Source organism: Otolemur garnettii, unplaced genomic scaffold, assembly GCF_000181295.1.
Source record: "Otolemur garnettii isolate 467f Iridium unplaced genomic scaffold, OtoGar3 scaffold00092, whole genome shotgun sequence".
NCBI lineage: Eukaryota > Metazoa > Chordata > Mammalia > Primates > Galagidae > Otolemur > Otolemur garnettii.
Genome location: NW_003852487.1, coordinates 5,813,136 through 5,836,220, shown reverse-complemented (window position 1 = coordinate 5,836,220; position 23,085 = coordinate 5,813,136). Strand labels below are relative to the sequence as shown.

At 51.5% G+C, this 23,085-nt stretch overlaps 1 protein-coding gene across 1 annotated transcript in view; it reads left to right on the top strand.

The window, feature by feature from the left end:
- The window catches only part of FAM20C (FAM20C, golgi associated secretory pathway kinase), a 57,733-nt gene that overhangs the window by 13,314 nt on the left and 21,334 nt on the right, over positions 1-23,085 (top strand). Inside the window, exon 3 of the mRNA XM_003795464.3 lies at positions 37-115. Coding sequence (XP_003795512.1) covers positions 37-115 — 79 coding nt within the window. The remainder of the gene's footprint in view (positions 1-36; positions 116-23,085) is intronic.

The window sequence follows — 23,085 nt, the reverse complement described above, 5'->3', positions numbered from 1 at the left end:
AGATGTGCTGACCATTTCTCTCTCCCTCCCCTGCAGCCATGAAGTCAGGGGGCACTCAGCTGAAGCTGATCATGACGTTCCAGAATTATGGGCAGGCCCTCTTCAAGCCCATGAAGTAAGTGCCTGGGTCAGTGGGATGGACAGGGCATGGTGACTGAGCTGGGGCTGGGAGTGCGTGGGCACTAGGAAAGCACCTCATTCCCTCTCATGTCCCGTAGCCTATTACAGGGCTGGAAACCCACTGCTGGGCCTCTCTTACCCACTGTACATAAGCATTATACTTAAACCGGGAACCCAGAATATGGACACCAAATATGCCCTCTACAAGAGTGACCTTGTACCTTTCCGGCATACTCAGTACCTGCCCACATTTCGTAAAGGGCCAGACAGTGGCTATATCAGGTCTTGCAAGCCATGTGATCTCTCTCAACTCTTTGGGGGACAGTCCTGGCCACAGAACAACCAGGCATATGAAAGTGATGGGGACCATGTGCCAACAGGCTGTGCTTGTCAAACTAGGTGACAGGCTGGTCTGTCCTGCTCTGGATAAAACAGAAACTGTGTCACCAAAATCAATGTGAAAGTGCTCTGTGGCACACAGAAGCTTGATGGAGGGAAAGTTTGAAAGCCAGACCACCCCAGAAACTCGGGATGTGTACCTGTGGTATGCGACTCACTCTAGTGGTCCTGGGGCTCAGGTGCCCCAGGGGTCTAGGGTGGTTCTGCCATCTTCTGTCAGTCCCAAGCCAGGCAAGAGAGTTGTCGCAAACCCTACACCCGCAAGGACAGGCAAGTTGTCTAGGAGAGGCTGCTGGGTGGGGTAGAGCCTGTGGCAAGCTGCAGGGTGTGACCCCTCAAAGTGCCAACTGCCTCTTGGTTCACCAGATCTTGGCCATCTACCCTGACTCCTAATGTTTAAGATAAGCTAAAAACATGGATTTTCCCCCCTTGCTTAATTTTCAAATTTAAAAAATGATGGTAACTAAGAAGCATTTAAAACATTTTGCCAAACAAAATATAGCTGCTAACTTGCAAGCTGTGGCTGAAGGCATATTTCTGCAGCTGAGCTCTGTTTCTCACCTCCTATTTCTCTGGAAAGATGTCCTGGATGGACTTGGCAGAGGGCAGGTGGCCTTGCCCTGGGCTGAGCACATTGCCCGTTCACCAGGTCTGGGGAGGAGCCAGGAGCGAGCAGAGGCTGGAGCTATTGGCTGTTGGTTGTGGTGGGGTTGGGTCACAGGCACTTCCTTTCCCTTTTTGTGTATAGAAGTGAAATTGATTCGCTCCTTACAAAAGTCTGTCCTGAAAAGGACACAGTGGGCTTGACCTGGAAGGGAGTGGATGGCTGGACACTGCCTCTTTAACTGCAAGGCATGTGGGTAGCCGGCCTCCTAGTGGCTCTGTCCCCGGGTGAGATGGCAGCTCTCAGAGAGAGGAGCTATTTTAAGAAACCTCATTATCAGGACCTCGTATGCAAAGCTTGGGTGGGCAGGCCAGGTTGCTGGTGGCCAGGCCCTTTCAGTACGATGGCTGAAGTGACAGTGTCTTCATGTCCCTTTCAGACATGCAGCAAGGGCACGAGCTCAGCTTCGAGAGATGCTTTTGTGCTTCTCATCTGGCAGATGCATTTTCTAGCTTTGTGAGCTGCCTGGGAAAGTTGGTGCTGGCTAGAACAATGGCCCCTGCCGCCCTCAGGATGTGTTGTAGGGACTCAGGTAGCCAGATTCCAGCTCTGATCCTGCCTTGTTGGGGTCCCTGTGTGAATCTCAGAGGTTCCATTCCCCATTTTGAGGAGCAGTGTCTGGCTGTGGTTTGTAACAGCAGCAGCAACAGTGGCAGTAAGTGAGCACTGCTCTGTGCTGGGGCTTGTGTGCATAAACCTCTGTGCATGACTCTGGGTTGGTGGAACGTCTGAGGTTAGACCCAAGGCTCCAGAGGTGCCCAGACCCCCAGCCTCCACATCTGGTCAGGAGGTGCCCCTGTATCTCCCACTAGGAAGGCTTTGCCTCTGCAGTGGGTCCGAAGTCAGGGCCAGCACGGTCTAGGACAGGCATCCTCAAACTACAGCCCATGGGCCATATGCGCCCGCCGAGAACATTTATCTGGCCTGCCGGGTGTTTTTGCCGCTGCTGCCTGTCCTGTTTAGCAGCCGACTCATTCCGAGGCCTGCAGTTTGGCCCTCCAACAGTCTGAGGGACAATGAACTGGCCCCCTGTTTAAAAAGTTTGCGGACCCCTGGTCTAGGAGGGGGCTGTGCTAGCACAGGGCAGCCAGATGAGATGTAGGCTTAGTTGAGGCCAGGTTAGCGTATAGCCACGGGAATAGGACTGAGAATCTTGCAGCCATTGGGGAAACTGAGGCCCTGAAAGGGAAAGGAGGTGTTCGGGACTGGCCAGACCCAGAGCAAGGCTGTGGCATCCAGAGGCCACTTGGACCCTCCTCCCCGACCATGGCCTGTCATTGATTATGGTCCTGTAGCTGCCGCTGTTTATACCCAAATGAACTTGGGGCTAGGCCAGGGGCTGGGGCTGCACGTTTCTTGCTCCCCAGTGGGTGTGGTTTCAATACAGAAGCAGCTGCGGTTTGTGACCATAGCATTAGGAAATTAAAAACCATGATTAATTGTTCTCTTTAAGAAAGAACTTTCTTCTATGAGCTCGTAATAGCTTTATAAGTTCTTAATACACTATTATGAAATAATGAGATGCACACAGTTTATTTCCTCTGGGATCTTAAAGGATGATGTATGTGGAGGGTCTGGGGGAGCAGCTACAGCAAGGTGGGGACCAGGCCCGGGGGTCCTGTAGAGTATCACTTATGTGGCATGAGGGTGACCATTTAAAATTGTAGTGGTTATATATTTTATTTTAAAAATGTTTTTTTGAGACATAGTCTCACTCTGTCACCCAGGCTAGAGTGCAGTGGTCATCACAGCTCACTGCAGCCCCGAACTCCTGGGCTCAAGTGATCCTCCTGCCTCAACCTCCCAAGTAGTGGGGACCATAGGCATAAGCCACTGCAGCTGGCCAGGGTGTATATTTTGATAGACATAGAAAAATACATATAACCAACACATTAGCCCATGAGCTCCTTGATGTTCTTGTTCTAGGGTTAAAGTAAGTGTGTAATTTTAACAGCTTTATTGAGATATAAGTCACCACAGATTTCACTCATTTAAAGTCTGCAGTTCAGTGGCTTTCGGTACATTCACACAGCTGCTACACATGCATCACTACAAATAATTTCAGTCTAGTTCTCAGCCCTCCAAAAAGAAACCCCTCGCAATTAACTATCGCACCTCAATCCCCCAGCCCCTCTGCAGGCAGACAACCACTGGTCTACGTCCTCTCTCCAATAGACATTTACTCTGGATTTTCATATAAATGGAATTGTGCGACCTACAGTCCTCTGTGACTTGCTTATTTCACTTAACATACTATTTTCAAGGTGCATCTGTGTTGTAGCGTGTGTCAATACACACCCCTTTTTACTGCTAAATACTACTCCCTTGCGTGGATAGACCACATGCTATTTGTCCATTCATCTGCTGGTGGGCGTTTGCATCTACTTTTTGATTATGATGAATAATGTTGCTATGACATGTACGTACAAGTTTTAGCATGGACCTGTGTTTTGCAGTCTTTTGGATATATCCCTGGGAGTGGTCCCCAGGAGTATATCTCTAAAGTTGTGGTGTCACTACAACTTGAAATGGTCACCCTCAAGCCACATTTTTGATACTCTTGGATAGATCCCTATCATGCGATAGCTGTGTTTAACTGTTTAAGGAGCTGATAGTTGTTTCCCACGGGGGCTGCACCATTTTACAATCCTACCAGGGATGTAGGAGGGTTCCAGTTTCTCCACCTCTTTGCCAGCACATGTGGTAATCTGTCTTTTTAATTACAGCCCTCCCGGAGGGTGTAAAGTGGTCTCTTACTGTGGTTTTGACTTGTGGTTCCCTAATGACTAATGATTGAACATCTTTCCACGTACTTCTTGGCCATTTGTATATCTTCCTTGGAGAAATGTCTAATCACAGCATTTGCCACTTTTGTTAGTTGGGTTATTTGTGTTTTCATTATTGAATTGTAACAGTTGTTTATATATTGTGAATATAAGACTCTTATCGCATATGTGGTGTCCTTTGAAGCACAAGCTTTGAATTTTTAGGATGTCAAGTGTATTTATTTATCGTTGTTGCTTGCGCTTTTGATATAGTACTTAAGTTTTAATTTTGAAAAAATATATACATTGGGTAAATAGTGGTGCAGGTGACATGGCGGTTAGAAGAGCGGCAACTTTTGCACCCACAGAGAACAGGCCTGAGGTAGCCATCCTTGTTCTTTGACCTCCAGTAAATGCTGCCTCCTCTCCAGGACTCAGTTTACCTATCTGTGAAGAAAGGCATTGTCAAACTTGACCACCCTCAAGCTGGTTTAAGGAGTAGGGAGTCAGTGATCCTGCTGCGTGAGCCCTGCGGGCTCTTGACAACAAACTCCAACCTGCTTCTTGGAAAAGAACCTTCTAGGCCTGCCCACCACTGCTCACGACACTGGCTCTGACTACCTTCTGGCAGAAATATGCATTTAGCAGTTGCACTAACATTTACCAAGCTCCTGGGTCTTGGTCTCATGCCAAGGGCTGATACTGCAGATGAGACTCAGACTGGTGCCATTGGAGGAGCCATACAGGGCACAGACCTCTGGACTTGAGGGCCCTACTCCATATGCACATTGGTATCTCCTACACCGCACTCCTGTTGCTCAGTGGGGTACACACAAGGTGTGTCCAGTCCAAGCTATCCTAGGGAATGAGGGGGATATGGGTTCTGAGTTGGAGCCACAGGTGTGTGCAGAGAGTAACAAACTTCACAGATGGGGATGAACACACAGTAAAATACACCACAGGTGAGAAGGATCCAACTGTCCATTCATCTGTTGATGGGGATTTGGGTTACTTCCACTTTTTGACTATTATGAATAATGTTGGGGAGGACACCTGGGTGGTTGTGCTCTGTAGGTATTCAGGAAGGTGTCTCAGCATCTTTCTTTAGCTGAGGACTGAGGGCGTGAGGGTCAAGTGAAGGTCAGTTCTCCCCTGGCCAGAGGAGCATTTGTGTAGGACCCTATATTGGGGAAGTTGGTTGAGTACAGACGGAGGGATTTCCATGGTGCTGTGGCCTCACTAGCCCAAGCCAGGGGCTCTATAGAGCTGGTCAAAATCCTTAAGGGGCAATCATATAGCACAATAAGATGATATTTAGCTTCTTTGTCTCTCTCACCACATTTCCAGTGCTCGGTGTCCAAGCTGCATGACGCCACAGTAGACAATGCAGATGGGACATGCCCCTCACTGTGGAATGTTCTGGGAGGTCCTGGGTTTGAGCACAGAACATGAGGGAAGGTGGGGTACAGCTGCCAGGGAGGTTCAGAGGCTGGGGCCTGGGGGCACTGGGGCCCCAAGGGACAGTGCCGGGAAGGTTGTTCCTCCTGCTGTGAAGAACAGATAGAGGCAGAAGTGGGTGCTCTAGGGTGCCAGGAGAAGATGGTGTGGGGCAGGCCGTGGGGTATACAAGGCTTTCAGAAGGAGCACACCTGCTGGGCATTGAGGAAGTGAGGGCTCTGAACTGCGTGGACATCCAGGCAGAGCTGTGTGACACCTGAAGAGTAGAGGAAGGATACTGGGTTACATGTCCTTCTGTGCAGCCTCGTCAAATTACTACCCCGTCTAGGAGGCTGAAGAGGGAGGTCACAGGTCCCTGTCCTCCCCAGCTGTTACATCTCAGGGGAAGAATGGTCATAGACTCCCAGGATGAGTTGAGTGGTAGATTTGATGGGAACTCTGTGAGCCACTGCGATTCCTTCCCCAGGGTAGTCTTGCTCTTTGACCAGATGTGGACACACTCAGGTTTTAAGTTTCCATATTCACATATTAGTGGGAAGAGAAGTACCTTGGAGTATTGGCTACATGGAGCTGCAGCTATAAGAAGAGATTGGGAGGTCCTGCTGGGTACACATCTGCTTCTGGTGTGCCCAGCCTGGCCTGGTGGGTCTAAAGACCCCCCCATTTGCAGCCTCTTCCTTGAAGCTAAAACCCTCTCTGCATCCACACATGGCCGGAGATTGAACATCTTTGGGGTTGTTTAGGAAAGAAAGGCACGGCCATGAGTGTGGATGTGTCCAGGGAAAAATGTCAAGAACAAGAGCATCGTGGCCTACGCTGAAAATCATGATCGCCGACAGATGAGCACCAGCGCCAATGCAGGAATCACCATCGACAACATCCTATGTATCTGGCCTTATTTACAAAAGGACAAAGAGAAACCTGTCAGTCAGGCTCACTGAAGTTTGAAGAGGGTCATTTTGAGTCTGCTCAGTGAACACCTATGATTCAGGACCCAGGGAGGCAGTGGCTCTTGGAAGTTCTCTGAAGGTAGCCCTAGCCCACCCGCAGCCTGTGGAGGTGTCTCAGCGCCCTAGAGGGGTTGCAGGTGCCCCAGGACCTTGTGGCGCAGGAAGTCACAGCTCAGGCAGGAGCAGTGGGGTGGGATCAAAAGGTTCTGTCCATTCCCCAACATGAGGCTGGCTGACCTCATGTGCAGCTGAGGTGCCATTATGTTCCTCCACATTCCTCCCTCTTAGGCAGGTGTCCTCAAACTACAGCCCGCAGGCCACATGCAGCCCGCCTAGGACATTTATCCGCCTGCCGGTGTTTTTGCCGCCGCTGCCTGTCCTGCTTAGCAGCCAACTCGTCCTGGGGCCCAGAGTCCGGCCCTCCAACAGTCTGAGGGACAGTGAACTGGCCCCCTCTATAAAAAGTTTGAGGACACCTCCAGGCCTCAAAGCAGACATGAACCAGGGACCATGATGTCTTTGTGGCAGTTGAAATGTACAGTATTTCTTACCTTATAACGACTGAGGTCTGTGCCTGCATAAACACACTTGAATCAGTTCCCAGGGGCTGCTGTAGCCCAGTAGACACAACTGGGTCCTATGTAGCAACAGAAATTTATTCTTTCACAGTCCTGGAGACCAAAAGTCAGAGACCCTCTGGGGGCCCTGAGAAGGCTCCGCATGCTGTCGGCGTCCCGGGGTGTGTGGCTTTCTTACTCCTGTCTCCGCCTTGGTCTCCATGTGGGCTTCTCCCTGCATCTCTGTGTTCTCTCTTCTTAGGAGGACAGCAGTCACTGGATTTAGGCCTCATCTTAGCTTGACCAAATCTAATACCCTGTTTCCAAATAAGCCCACGTTCTGAGGTTCCAGGGCCAGGACTTCAACATCTCCTTTTGAGGGACGCAATTTAACCCGTGACAATACCCCAATAAGACATATATTTCATGTATGCCCAGTGCGTTTTTTCACTGCCTGGCTTGACAAAGGTAGTGAAGAGTCTCAATCTTCATGGTTAATCAATTCTCCCGCCAATCTCCCCTTGGGACCCCTCTTTCTGCACATTGCACAAAGAGAGATCGGATTACATGAAGATTAAATATTGTAAGTGTTGCTAAAATCCAATAAAATTTCAATTTTACCGACATATAATAATTCCGCATCTCTTCCTCTTCTCTCACCTTTTAAAAATTTACGTTTCTATTGAATTATGACATTCATATGGAAATGTGCACAAATCATAAGTGAACAGCCCAACAAATACCCACAACCTGAGCATACACATACAAGCAACAGAAACCAAGACTACAACAAGCCCCCTGGCGCCCCTGTAGCCCTCTCCTGGTCGTGCCCACCCAGGGTGAGCTCTTTGCTGACTTGCTGCAGCATAGGAGGCTGGCTTGGTTTTATCCCTTAGAAAAATAGAGCCCTGGGCTTCCTTTTTTGTTAGGCCCCTCACACTGCATTGAGTCTTTTATTCTTATTACTGAACTGTATTCCCCTGTGTGAATATGCCCAAATTTATTGGTCCATTCTCCTGTTGATGGGCATTTATGCTGTTTTTGGTTTGTGGATGTTATCAGTAAAGCTGATATGCCATCCTTCTGCTTTGGGAGCAGTTAAAACAGGAGTGAAGTGCTGGCTATAGGGAATGAGTGTGGCCAGCTGTGACTGGTCCTGCCGAAGTTGTCTGAGGGCGAGACCAGGCCACACTCCAGCAGCATGGTAGGAGAGGCGCAAGACAAGGTTTGTCGTGGGGGCAACACAGGGCTTTGGGGGGCTTTCCACAGACAGATGAGAGTGTTATCCACACAGCCTGGCTACGACATGGATCTGGATACGTCCTAGGCAGTAAATTCTCACCCCAAGTCTGGTCATCCTGACCGTTATAGCCCTGGGTCATTGTTTTCCATGGTAAGGGGACACAGTTTCACCTACAAAGGCCAACACCTGCCACACCACCTGCTCTTGCCCTTGTTCTGGTGTTGAGATTGCCTGTGTTTAGGTATTGTGGTGGGCCGGCTGCAGGTGCACACACTGGCTTCTCCCACCACCAGCGTCTCCTCCCCTGCTTTCCTTGAATGCTACAACATGGCAGGTTGGAAGGACATCTGTGCTGGGTTGGTTGCTGACTCTGCCCCTGCTGGTGAGGCAGGCCCTTGGGAGAGCTCAGTTTCCTTGTTCTGATGTATTTATTAGGAATTTATAGTTTCTGCTCCATCCTGACATTGGAGGTTGTGGGCAGTTGAGTGGCTGTAGACAGTGAGTGGCTGGGAGTGTTCAGTGGCTGTGAGTGTTGGGTGGCTATCGGTAGTTTGGTGGCAGTAGACAGGGAGTGGCTGTGGGTAGTTAGGTGGCTTTGGGTGTTGGGGGGCTGTGGGTGGTTCCTAGAGCTCTTTATCACACATGATGTCATTTATAGGTATTATTTTTATTATCAACTCTCCTCACAGAGGAAGAAACTGAGGATCAGCATGTGCCAACATCAACACTGAGCAGCTTCAGGCCCAACACGAGTCCCGCGTCCCTGACTGGGTCCAGGCCCACTGGGGGGCACATTATGTTAATGCAAGGCCAGCCAAGGGCCCTGAATCAGATGCTGGGCTGGGGGCATCATTTCTGAGGCTGCTCTTGCTCATTCTGCTCCTTCCTGGCTGGAATTTCTGGAGCTGCTGCCACCGGGGTTGGGAATTTAAATATTCACATTTGACACTTGTTTGCTAAGCTGGCTGAGGGTGGCCAGAGAAGAGTTCCTACTCTGTTCCCTGAGGGTCCTGGCCTTGGGCCCTCATTGGTGTAAACTCATGGAGGGTCCTGTGGGCTGCAGGGAAGTCCCAGCTGCTGTCATCTTTTCTTTCCTTCTGCAAAGAATGGAAGCGTGCAAGTGTGTCTAAGTGTGTCTGTGTCTCCCTGAGAAACTGCCCGAGAGCAGCTGTCCCCAGCCCAGGGTTCCTCTCAGCCACGATGTATAAACAGAGGCAGCTGCAGAAAAATTTGTAGGCTGAGACAGTATTTCTAAATGCAGATACCTGAGCCCTCCTTCCAGGCTCTGACAGTAGAGCAGGAGCACAGCAGAGAGGGAGGGCAGCCTCAACAGCCTTAGCCCGTAATGTCTCAGGGCTTTGAAGAGGTGCCTTGTTGGGTCTGAGGGACACCTGACCCAGGCACAGCTCTGGGGTCATAGCCAGATGCCTCGCTACTGAGTTGAAGGGCCCAAGAGGAGGGTGGTAGCTGGTTGGCCCTGAGGGGAGCAGGTAAAAGGTTTGGAGACTCAGGACAGCCTGCTCACAGTTTCCATCAGTGCCCTGGAGCCACATAAGGGACTGTGCATGGAGCCTCTGACAACCACCCTGCTGCCTGCAGGTCCTGATGAGGTCTTTGAGAGAAGCTGACACAGCCTGGGCCTGGCCTTTCTGGACTGATGTCCAGTTGGGGTGCTATTTGGGTCGGATGCTCAGGCCCCTCCTTGGGTCAGCCTCCTGGTTCCAAGCTTCTCTGGGTTAGTGACGCAGTGGTCTGCAGGCAGGCTGTGCCTGGTGCCCCATTGCACAGAGGGGTTGCACAGAACGGCCTCATCAACTTGCATGCAGATCTGAAGCCAGGCCTTGGGAACTGCTCTGGGCTGTTGTAGGGTGGCTGTGCCTGATATAATGGACTTGGGCTCAGTGGGGGATTAAGTTTGTCACTAGAGGGATGTCTGATGGAAGACAGCTGCCCATTGCACAGAGGCCTCTGGGAAGTGCTGGCTGTCCTTGAGCCTCCTCATCCTCCCTCATGGCTGAGCTTCTGGGCAGGCAGAGGTTCTGCCAGGGTTCTCTGTGGTTTCATGTGACCACCCTGGTGGCACAGGCATCTTGGGAGGGTAAACATGCACTATTAATAAGAAAGAGGGCTGTTGGTGACAGGCCCACCCGTTAGTACAGACGCGTGCACCATTTTGATAGGGAGAGGACTTGGAGAGGTCAGGTGCAGTGGTGCTGGGGTTGGAAGGGCCTGACTTCCATGGCGTTGGGAGAAGATGCGATGGGTGGCCCCAGATTTAAATGTCCTATTGATGTTCTTATTAGATAAGGCATGATGGAGCCCATGCAGCAGGGACGGGAGCTGCCCCTACTGGCTACTGAGACACTTTGCAGGGTATATGTGTGAGGCAGAGTGGCAGAGTGGTAGGGCTTGTTGCTTGGCAGCTACACCAACTCAGTAGCGAGGCATCTGGCTATGACCCCTGTGGCCTGGCTCTTGGACTTCCCAGATGTCAGTGTCCCCATGTGTGAAATGGGACACATAAGTCACAAGGCAGGACGTGCATTCATGGGCAGCTCAGGTCTAGTTGCACTGGCTCTCTAGTCAGTTTCCTGAACTGTGATACTATTTAAGCTGAACAGCACAGTGGGGCCACTCTGGCAGCTCTTCTCCCCCTGGCCCGGTCTCATCACTTCCCTGACCACTGGGACCCAACTCTGGGTGCTTCCTGCTCACACCCTGAGGGCTCCCACCGTGGGTCCTGCATGTGGACTTGGTCCTGTGATCTCAGTTAAACTCACTGAACCCTCAGTGTGATCCCTTTGACATTATTCTGTGACATGGCCAAGCAGAGCTAAAGGGAACCTCAGATTCCTAGAAACTGGAGAAAATGCATCCAACCACCCATCTACTGGCACCAGGGGCCTGGGAGGCAGTGGCTGCCATGGCGAAGGGAGGAGGCACTGGGTGCAGGTGTTGTAGCCCTTGAAGGCTGGCATAGATTTCCTGTCCAGGTCTTCTGAGCAGGAAAGGGCAGAGTGGGGGGCCTAGGCCCTTGCAGGGCTGTCCAGGGAGTGAGAAGAGCAGGAGGCATCCAGAGTTGGGCCATGCTCCAAGTGTCTGCAGTGGGAATGCCCTTCAGGAGATGGGTGAGTAGACCTTATCCCCAAACAGGAAAGACCAAAGAGGTGAGCTGGGAGGTGGTGCAGACAGCTGGTATCTGTCCTCTCTGGACCTCAGGCAGGGGACTGGAAGGGTGTTAGGAGGCCAAGGGACACACAGACCAAACTCCGAGTATGTGTGACTCAGTACATAGACCTGAGAAAATGCTGTGACCTGCTGGAGATGCAAAGAGCAAATAGCCTGGCAGTGGATATAGCTGGACACCACTTGAGCCATATACATCCTCTGTGAACCTTGCTGTCCTGGGGCTGGATAGAAAGAGAGAGAGTTTTGGTAGACACCAACTTGGCAGAACCGAGACCACTGGCAGTGAGCCCATTCCCAGCACTGGAGGGCCCCCCAGAGAAACAGGGGCCTCAGCCTTGAAGATGGGCCCTAGATGTCAGGGTGTGTGCTGCAGGTGGGGGAGAGACCCCAAGGATGGGCCTCTTTGGAGGATGAACCACTGATTACAATAAGAATCTGTGCTGGGCCTGCTCCTGTGTTCACGGAGCTGGCTGCTGAGAGTTGTCCTGAGCACCCCTGGAGTGAATGCTCAGGCAGGAGGGTCCCTGCAACCCGGCAGAGGCAGCCAGACCCTTGACCTGGGCTGCAGATGACGGGAAGAAGGTTAGTAAGGCATTTGGGATGCTAAGGAATGTGAGAGAGGAGCATTAAAAGCATCCTGGGTGAGAAGGAGCATTTCAGAGGGTTTTGGGTTAAGCAGGGCCGAGAGGGACTTGGAGTGAGCAGGGGGCCCTTGAGAGGGTCTTGGGGTGAGCTGGGGTTCTTTAGGGGCTGCTGTGGTAGAAGCCTTCTAGGCACAAGACCCTCAGGGGAAGACTTGGGAAATAAATGGTTTTGCGGGTCAGTGAGTGAGTGGTTTGGAATTTCCAAGGATTTGCTGCTCTGCTGATAAATAATTCATGTTTTCTATCCTCTGGGCCCTCACCAGCCCCCAAAGCAAACCGATTGCCCAATAGGCAGTCATGGGTGTGGGGCCAGTAGAGGCCTGGGCCTCACCAGGAGTGGACAAGAACCCCTTTGTCTATACACTGGGCATGAGTGGCCTCTGAGCCAGTTCCCCACACTGATCCTGGCTGGGCAGAGCCACTTGGCTTTTCTGAGCTCCTGCATCCTCTGTGTGGGGCCACCCACCCAGGACCCTTAGATCCCAATACACTCAGCAGAAAGCTGCCTAGATCCCAACATGCTGTCCAGGCTGAGTGGACTTCTGGCCCAGAGCTGTGGTCCCAGATGTACAAGGTGCCCCCTTGGTCTTGTCTCAAGAACTGTTCCCTAATAATCCAGGCAGCTGGGTTCTCTAGCAGAGGCTATGTTCATTTCCCCCTTTCTCCTCAGCCCTGCCCAGCCTGGTCACTACTGGGCACCTAAGATTCCAGTGACCAGAGCACACAGGGTCCCACCTTGCATGGAGCTTCAATTCCAGCAGGGACAGTTAATAAACACAGAAACAGGTCAGCAGAAATACTTCAGAGAGGAGCCATCCCAAGAAGCGGATTGCAGCCCAGAGCTGGGTGGTAGGCGGGCTGTCTCCTGAGCTTGCTCCGCCCCTCTGCAAAGTGGTTGCAGCATTTCTCTGTGCATGAGCCTCTGGGGACAGGGCACTCAAGGTGAGGTCTGAGCAGGAAGCCTAGGGAGGTTTGGAGCAGGACATCCCTGCAAGGGGCTTGAGTCAAGAACCCACTGCAGGGCCTGAGAGGCCAGAGGCAGGACCTACAGGGCAGGAGGCTCTTGCACAAGCCACCTTCTGGTTCTTATGAGCACAGAGAAGCTTGGCGGTTGGCTTCATTTATTCTGGTGCTCCCTGGACACCCTCAGGGAGCAGCACCAGCCTGGGAAGTGAGCAGCAATGGTAGGCTCACAAGGGAGTGGCATGCTCAGGGGGTGGGATTGAACGAGGGCCTTAGACTGAGGGATGGTTTGTGGTGGTTGGAGCTTGGAGCCGATAGGGGGAGTTGGAGGCTGTGCAGGACCTTGTGGGCCATGTGGACCCTGAAGGAAGTCAAGGGGAGAGAGGTCTTGGGCTGGGTGTGAGTGCCTGGTCTGAGGGTAGCTCTCAGTAGTCAGGGAAGGCTTGGTCCAGATGCTGGTGATCAGGATGGCAGAATAGGGGAGCAGGATGTCTTGAGAGCAGCCACTGCTACCTGCAGCCTCCCACAGGGCCCCAAGTCCTGCAAGTCCTGGAGAAAGGAGCCCTCTGCCTTGGGCTGGTACAGGGAGCAGGCAGCCAGTGGGGAGTGGCCTAGACGCCCTCCTGGGGCCTGGGCTTGGCACTGAGCAGCAGTATCTGCTGGGCCCTGAGACTCTGGGGCCCAGATCCCAGTGGGGGTGAAGGAGGGACCCCACTGGTCCCAGCCAAGGAACAGAGAACAGCCCAGTATGAGGATGCACAGCAGCAGGTAAGTGCTAGGGGTGGAGGTGCGTGTACACATTTGTGCACATGTGCATGAGTGTGTGTGCATGTGGGGGTAGGTATGCACATGTGGATCCTTGTGCATGCACATGTGCTTATTTGTGTAGGTGTGTAGGTGTGTACACATGTGTATGTGTGTGTGCCTTCATGTCTTTGTGTTTGAGTGTTCATGTGGGGTGGATGTGCACACATGTATACATGTTTTTGCATGCCTGTGTGCATACACGTGTACACCTTTGCACATGGCTGTGTGTGAACACTCACATGTGTGTTCGTGTGTGGTTGTGTGTGTATGCCTGTGCATTTGTGAGTGTGAATGTATGCTTGTGTGAATATAGGATGGGTGTGTGCATGCACGTATGTGTATATGTATATGAGCGTGAGCCTCCGTAGGGTAAGTTAGGACAGGAGCTGGTCCTCTGAGAAGCTGGGGTTGTCAGTTTATGGTCTTGCCCCAGTTGTGTAGTGATGGAGACTTGGAATTTAGAAGTCGTCTGACCACTCACGAGGCTGTGAGCTCTAGGGGGCAGGTGCTGACTCTTACTGTGACTTCATACTGTATCCCTGCACCAGCCATGCAGCTGGCACTCAGTAAGTCACTGTGAGTGAGGGAGTAAGTTCAGGCTGGGGGGATTGGCTGGGCCTGGGGCTTCAGAGCCATTCCTCTTGCCCTGTGGGCTATCCTGGCTGCTGTGGGCCAGGCCGAGACGGCCACTGCAAACTAGGCAGCAGGAGCAGGGGTGGCTGCCCAGGCCCAGGGTGGGTGGAGCAGATCCTGTGGGGAGGGGCATGGCCCTGCAGACAACATTTGCAGAGGGGGTCATTTGTGTTAGGGGGTCTTTGTCAGGGACCATGCCTGCTGCCTGTACTCATCCCATGCTGCTAGGCAGGGGGAGACTCTGGCTAGGTGATGCTGTCATTGCCTACTGGGCCCTGGGGTAGGACACTTGTGTTGTTTCTAGCTTCATGGACTATTTTTATAGTCAGAAAAAAATGAACCTTATTAGTTAAAAAAACAAATAAACAACAATCCTGAAATGAGTTTTTGAGGGATTCTACTGAGCCCTCTCCAGGCATCTAGGAAGTGGGAAGATTCCAGCCCTGCTGCAAGGGGAAGGCTGAAAGGCGTGGCCTCAGAGAGCACCTGGGACCCCTCTGAGCTGCACAGTCCCCTCAGATGACAGCTATAAGCCCTGCGAGCACCCCTGTTGCCAAGAACAAATTGGGTTTCAACAAGCTCGAGGAGACAGGACAGCAGCAGAAGGTACCTGATCCTGGGGCCGATTAGGGGCTGCAGCCTAGCTGTCTCTGCCAGGGCATTTGTTGCCAGGATCGCTATGTGGCAGGGCCTTTGGAGAAGGAGCTGCTCCCAACCTACCTGGTGCAGCCTGGGCCACCACAGCCCTTTTTTCTGGTGTCCCACTGCAAGGGACACAACTTTCTACTTCTGCAGCTGAGCTGAGTCTGCAAAAAGGGCTGGCCAGGAGCTGCCCAGCTCAGAGTCCTGGATCCTTAGGTGGGAGCAGCTGGGAGAACAGTAACAGTAATAACATCTCTGCTGTGCCCCATGCTGACCCGGGAGCATGTTGTAAGGGTTGGGTTACTTAACCCTCCCAAGAGGCCAGAGGTAGGACCCAGAGGTGTAGGGAGTGGGTGGGTTGCTGCTCACAGCCACCAACTGCAGAGTGGGAGTAGCCGCTCTGGGAGTGGCCTGACATCACACAGTGCTGAGAGTTTGCGCTCTCCCAGGGCTCTGAGTGACAGGCACAGGCCGTCACGCCCCCTGGCCACTCACAATGGCCTAGATTGTCTGGCAACTGAGGTCACTCTGGATAGTCCGAACACTTCATTGATTTACTGAATTATGTGAACTCAGGCCAGAATTATGTGAACTCAGGCTAACCACAGAGGCCAGCTGTCTTCTCCTGCCCTTACTTGGCAGTTGGAAATTTCTTTTCTTAATAAGATAAAAAGAGAAGGAAGTTATTAACAACAATTTCAGAGAACAGGGAAATGAATAAAAATAAAGTAAAACATTAGTAAAACCCTTAGGGAGCTTCAGGCCTGTTTTACAGATGGGGAAGCTGAGGCTTGTTCTGCCAGGACCCTGGCAGTCAAGCAGAGCCCAGCGAAACCAGGCCCCTCCAGCTTCCCAGTGGCTCTTCTTATGAGACCTCCTCAGCCTTCTTGCATGGCCCCCTCGGCCGGCTGGATGAGTGTGTCCTGGGGGTTGCTTGTTGCCATTCAAAGCCAGCTGGTCCTGCTTTCCAAAAACATCCTCCTCAACAGCAATATTAAGAGTATCTTTTTGTATTTTTCTCTGGCTCTTATGGTCATAGGGTGCCTGCTAGGGTGTGGGCCAGCATTCTAATTGTCAGATTGAAAGGAGGGGAAAGAAAATATGGTCTTCATTTTCCTGGCACCAGGGAGGAAAACGGAAGTCAGGGGATTTCATTCAAAAGCAGTTTGATCAGGTCTAGTTGCTTTTAATGCCCCAAAAGGAAATTTTGCAGATTTAAGATCTCCTTAAACAAGCGGTGAACAGGCTGAAGTGCAACCCCCTAACTCAGGATTTTCCTACTGATCTTTTTTAAAAAAGATCTAGGGCTCCTTGGAGGAAAAACAAGATTATAGCAGTAACCTTGGTGCTAAATATTTAATCTCTGGTTCAGTAGTTAGTAGCAGCTGGTCTTTTTATTACCTTTAAATAAAATGAAGAGCTGCAGGGACTCCAGCCCCGAGTGGCATGTGTATCTGCGTTTCGGGGCTACGGCAGCATGTGCATTTCCATTTCTGTTGTGTCCCCACAGTTGTGGCTGGATGGGCCGACAGAGAGGTATTTAAAGGTAGACCTTTAACTTTCAGGCTTCAAAATCAAGTCTAAGCCATCACAATTATTTTTAAATGGAAATGACTTTAGATTTTCCTTACAGTTGCAAATCATTTTAAAATTGATTTTGTTTAAATTGACCATAAGAGGTGAAGAGGCTCTTCTGAGTTGATTCTCCACCAAGCCAAGGAAGTGAGAGATTTTCTCCTTTTGTATCTTGCTTTGAAGAGCTGCAGGTGGTTTCCTGTGTGGTCATGCCCTGGGCATGACTGTGGCTTGGTGCCTCCTAACCCCACTTGCTCTGGAGAAAGTGGGTTCATTGGAAAAGCTCAGAGATCTCTGAGTCCTTATGTGCTCTGGGGGGCTCTCAGGTCAGTGTGGCCTGTCTCACACTCAGAGAGGACTCAGTCGCCTCTACTGCGGTGGAGAGACCTCCAGAGTCTGTGTCACGGCGGGAGTTTGCCACCTGGGGCTGGATCACAGTTCAGTGTGGGGAATCGAGCCAGGTCTACGTTCCCATTCCCAATCCTATAAGATGCCCATGGAGGCCATGGGAGGATGGAGGTGAACCATTCACAGTCAGCTTTCCAGAGGGCAGTGGCTTCCTCCTTCCTCCCCTGTGTGAGGCAGGGAACAAAGGCACCCCAGGGCCAGGGAATGAAGCAGAGGGTCTGGATGACCTGCTGCTGGAGCAGAGATCTTTGGCATCTCAGCAGAGCTGCCAGCCTCCCAGGTAACCCCCACCCAGGTCCATCCTGCTCCCTCCACTGCCAGCTGAATAGCCACTGTAATTCAGGCACTCTCGCTTTGGCCTTGTCAACAGGTTCATAGTCCTGGAATAGCTCTGTGCTGGGGATGCCTCACCGTAAATCTTGGTCCTGGAAGCTGCTTCTGAGCCCAGCCGCCAACCTTCTCATCTGTAGACAGGGGTCAGCCAGGTGAGCAGCAGCACTGTGCACGTGGTCAGGCCACATGCTGCTCCCATGGCCAGGGGGTCAGCCCCACAGAGACTAATCCATCAGGATGATGGGGGACACTGTCTGCCCCCCAAAGAAGGCTCCCTTCACAGCTGGATTAGAAGGTCTCCTCATAATCTTCAGAACCTCTGAATTCATGTGAAATCAGTCTTTTCCAGGCTCAGGGGTGTGGTGAGTGAGTTTTCTCCTCGTACACTCTCCATGAGGACTCTGTCTTTTGGAAACCTCACTATGGCATCTTCTAGCTGGTGTTAGATACTCAGGCACATCACTGCCCTTCTTAGTGCCGAGTCCCCTGTGACTTTCTCACGCAGTAAGTGAGAAGCATCCCCTGTGATGGGTTGACAGGCTCAGCAGGGCCCTGTCTGTGGCTGCTGTGGCTGGGGGTTTGCACAGAATGGTCCAGGTCCCAGCTGCAGCCCATCATGAGAGAGATGGGTAGGAGAGTGAGGTGCCAGACACAAAGGGGCTCACCCCATGGGTCAGAGCAGGGGATGTCAAAATTAGCACAACATACAGACAGTGCCCTCCAGGACTGAAAGGTCGGGCTGAAGTCACTGCTGGGAGAGCCCCTCACTTTCCAGAACATCTCCCGGCTGAAAACCTGGTATTAAATAGCTTAATATATCTCGTTAATGACAAGGTGGTTGTTTTCTGCTGTGTGAGTGATGGGAAGATTACCCAAGATAGAAAGGCTAAATTTTGCCTCCCACCTTCATTTGGTGAGTCAGGGACCATGTGTGTTTAGGAGGAAAAGAGAACATCTATCTTATCTGGTCTCCTGTCTCCTGAGGTTGGCCCTGGTCCCTTCTGTGACCGTCTGGGAAGTTTCTCCCAAGTTTTAGGTTCTAATCCCTGGAACCTATAAGCCTACCTTGTTTTGAATAGGGGGTCTTTGGAGATAATGATTGATCACTTGAGACAAGGAGATCACCCTGAGTCACCTTGGCCCTAAATGCAATCCTGTGTCCTTATAAGAGGGAGGCAGAGGGAGGTTTGATCAGAGGAGGGGATCACGTGGAGATGGGGGCAGAGGCTGGAGCAAGTGGCCACAAGCCCATGGGAGCTGGATGAGGTAGGAGGGACCCTCCTGTGGAGCCTCTGGAGGGAGGAGGCCATGGAATACCTTGATGTTGGATTTCTGGGCTCTTGTTGTCTTAAGTTATCTAGCTTGTAGTTCTTTGTTACAGCAGCCCCAGGAGACTTGTGGACGGACCTTGCATGTCTCAGTGCTCAGAGTGCAGGGAACTACTCACCAGGTTCAGGCAGAAGACAGTGGGCTAATAGAGAAGAGAGGGGTCTAGGCATCCAGCCTCACTCTGGCCAGTGTCCTTGGGCAGTCCTTCACTTCTTTCAGCTTCAGTTTTCTCATCTGTAAAATGGGTCTAGGAAAAATGTCTTCCCCATAAGGTCATGTATTTCTGCGAGTTGGTATGTATGAGGCACTGAGAATAGAGCCTGGCACATTGACGGTTCTGGGTAAGTTTGCGCTTATCAATGATATATAAACAGATGGAAAAGGGCCACACAAACCAGGCTACAGTGTGGACCCACTGCCAGACCCACAGGTGGTCCAGGTGGGGGGCAGGCTGGTCCCAGTCCAGGTCTTCCTGCCCTCTAGCCAGGCATCACCATTGTGTCTGGCCCATATCAGTTGGGGCCCAGAAAGGCTGTGGACATTCAGCCCTGGACCCAGACTAGAGCTGTGCCCAGAAGAACAGCACAATTTGGTGCCTAGCAGCTGGGGCTCTGAGGGTCAGGCAGCGCTGGTTAATTTTGTCTGTGCCTCTTGCTAGTCTTGGGCCGATTACTTCATCTCTCTGTCCCTCAGTTTCCATATCTGGAAAATGGGAGAAAAACACCATATTCCCAAGTTACAGGTATTTAGTGAGACAAAGTCAGTATTTAATAGGCAATGTTATTACTGTGACTGGGACCGTGACTGTTAGCACAATTTAGGTATCTCCTGGGGATTTTCTTATAACCCCTGTGGCCCTGCCCGCAGAATTAACTGTGATAGTAGGCTCTACAGTTTATAGTCACTGTAACTGGTAGATGTTCCCAGGGTCCACCTCAGAAGCAGTGAGCTTTTCGTTTCAATCCATTAGGACTCAAGTTCTTTGATGGATCAGTTGGTGGGAGTTGGAATGCTCCTCACAGATCTTGACAAACATGTATCGATGTTCATCCATTCATTCAACACACTCACTGGGCACCTGCAAGCCAGTGACTAAACCACAGCCAATGGAATGTGTAATCTCAGAGATGGGTTGCTGCTAAGATAAAACCAGGTGATGGCTCAGAGCAGTGTACTTCTGTAAAACATGCAATGATGAATGTGTCAGTTTCACAGGGCAGATGGTCTCCATCCCAAGCACTCGGCTCTGCCATGGTGGCATGAAAGTGACCACAGACAATAAACAGACAAGCAAGGCCATGCTCCAATGAAACTTTACTTATGAAACATCAGACCGGATTTGTCCTGTGGGCTGTAGTTTGCTGACTCCTGGCCTAGCCCTATGAGTGGGGGCAAGTCTATTCATTGGAAAAGATGGCCAAGGGAGATAATGCGGAAAGACCAGGACCAGAGCACTCCAGGCTAAGGGCAGCAAGTGCCAGCCTGTTCCCATGGCAGGAGCAGGCAGGTCCCAACAGGCTCCTCCCATTCAAGGAGCCATAAGGCTGGTGTGGTCGATGCCCCATATGATGGGCAAATGGCAGAGAATAGGGTTGAGTGGCAGCAAGAGCCACACCATGATAATGGATTCATTCCAGTATAGTGGAGGCCCCAGGAGGGTGTTAAAGGAGTGGCTTGATCTCGTGAAACCTGGAGTGGTCAGGGCTGGAGACACTAACTGCTGGACAGACGGTGGGGTCCCCTTGGAAGAAGAGTACCAGGAGAGGTCATCCAGCAGCCACACTGCATAGCCTGGGATGGGAAGGGCATTCCTGGTTAGCAGGAATTCACCTGCCTGTTTAAAAGAGAGAGTGATAGGTGGCCCTGGGTACCTGCAGAGGTGCATGCGCTTCTGGTATGTGGGTGCCCAGTAACGTGTGCAGACTCCCCACTTATGGCCTTTCAAGTTCCTGGTTTTCTTTCTGCTTGTCTGCAGTGTTTAATTTGGCAGTGGTATCTTATGATGTACAAGAGGTTGCTATGCGGCCCACCCTTCTCTGTGTCTCAGTTTCCCATCTGTGCCCAGGGGCACTGTAGCCCTTGGCTCAGGCTGGGGTACCATAGGCTTGGGGCCTCTGGTGATGGCCATGTGACTGCTCTCTGGCTCTGGCAGCTGCCCTTTCCCAGAATTTGGCCTTTGCTGGTTTCTGCTCTGGTCCCTGGACCCTGTCCAAGCAGCCTCACGGACCATCCCTGCTTTGTGGGAAAGCTGACCCAGGTGGGGATTTGGCTTCCCCATCCCCTCTTTTCTGCTAGGCCATGAACTTGGTGGGGCAGGCAGGTGGAAAGGAGGGCAGCCTGTGGCTCTTTGCTTCACATGGAGGAGGTGGCCTGGAATGCCTCACCCATGATGCTTCTCAGAGGGACCCATGGGTTCCCTTGCCGTGTCAGCCTGGCAAGGACACAGCGCTGCTCCCAGCCCCTTCTCCAGCCCCTTCCAGGGACACCCTGCGGCTCTGAGAGCCATCTGGTGACTGGATGGAAGCATGGCCTCAGACCTACACGCACAGCCCTCCCTGGGGCCTGCTGTGTCCTGGCTGAGTGGCCTTTGGACAACTGTCCTTGGTCTATAGAGCAGGTGTCAGGAAGATGCCATGAGTTGATTCACCAAAACTGTTCAGCAAAGTATCAGCTCAAAGGAAGAGGCCAATGCATGTTGGCTTTTATTTCTTCACAGTCCATGGTAATAAGCAGCCAATTCCATTTTTAACCAAAACAAACATTTTCTGTTTCCCCACAAATTAAGGAATGTCAAAGTGTTTGCTAATAGCAACAGTGAGGAATCTGTGAGTGACCAAAACTGCTGGCAGAGGCACTGTGTCTGGAAGGCATCCGTGGGCTCACTGGCTGCCTCTGCTCATGCTGGAGGAACCAGATACCTTCTTGCAAGGTCATGGTCATAAGGAGCCCTGGATCCTGAGGAAACACAAGCAAACCTTTCAGAGCCAGGGCCTTCCTGGGGAGGGATGCTGGAGCCAACTCCAAGCTGTGGAGCCCTGGTGCTCAGGGGCCCCTGATCTGGGAGGAATACATTCTGGGCTCCAAGGGAGCCCATGTCTCCCATGACCATTGGGAGCCCTGAAGGAAGAACACAGGTTTCAGAGTAGAAAGCTCTGCCATCTCTCACTGTGTGATTTGGCAAACAGCATTTCCCCTCTTTGAACCCCTTATCTTTAAAATGAGGACAGCAGTCAGATCTGGAGGCCTCCTGTGAGGGTTAACTTCTGGCCCAGGGAGGGCATGATGGCTATTAGATTCTGCCTCTCTTTGGCTTCTTTGGAAAAATAGTGCCTTCTCTCAAAATGTTCTGTATTTTTTCTTTTTTTTTATTTTCATTTTTTAGAGACAAGGTCTTTTCTTATTGCCCAGGCTGGAGCACAGCTCTGGGTCACCTTGAATTCCTGGGTACAAGTGATCTTCCTGCCTCAGCCTTCTGAGTAGCTGGGACCACAGATGTGAGGCACATACCTGGCCACATAATTTCTTAAAAGTTTTATAAATTTTAACATTAATAGCAGGATCAGATTTGGAAGAAATAGACTGGAATTTCTTAACCTTTCCTAAATCTCTGCCCATTTGTCTTCCTTTAGTGTTGCCAAAGAGTGTATAGTAATTCCTTATGGCTGCCTTAACAAATTACCACAGACTTGGAGGCTTAAGACAAAACAAATTTATTCTTTTACAGTTTGAAAGTCAGAAGTCTAAAATACAGAGACACCCTGTATAATAGTTCTACAGGCTCTGTTTCCTCAGGAGGCTCCAGGAAGACTGTCTCTTGGCCTCTCCTGGCTTGTAGAGGTGGCCAAAGCCCTTGGCTGGAGGTCCCTTTCTCATCCTCAGACCAGCAGCACAGCCCCTGGGGTGGTCACACCTCCCTCTGCCCCACTCTTGTGATCATCCAGGAATACCCCCAAACCCATGCGATCTGTGACTGAACAATCTCTGCAGAGTCTCCTTTGCCATGTAAGGTACAGGACTCACAGGTCTGGGGTTCAGACCTGGGCATTCCATCAAGGAATACCAGGGAGAGGTCAGCTTGGTAGTCATTCTCACTTTAGTATAATAACCACACTGGCACTTAACTGTGTTTTTTTCTGGAGCTAAGGGAAGTCCTTCCAAAGGAGGAGGTTTTGGGTGTGGTTAGCTCTGGGGAGGAGGGAAGAAGATTGTGCCTGAGGGAGCTACAGGAGGCTCCTGAGAACTGGTCCTGAGCAGCCCCTCTAAGAGCATGGATGTCATAGGTGCTCAGCATACCCTGGGGGCCACCTTCCTTTGTCTGCTTCTCTAGTGATCTTTGCAAAGTTTGGGAGGTCTTCCTGAGAGAGGAGGAGTGTTAAAGAGGCTTCTTGGGACCTGGCCCTTCCCAA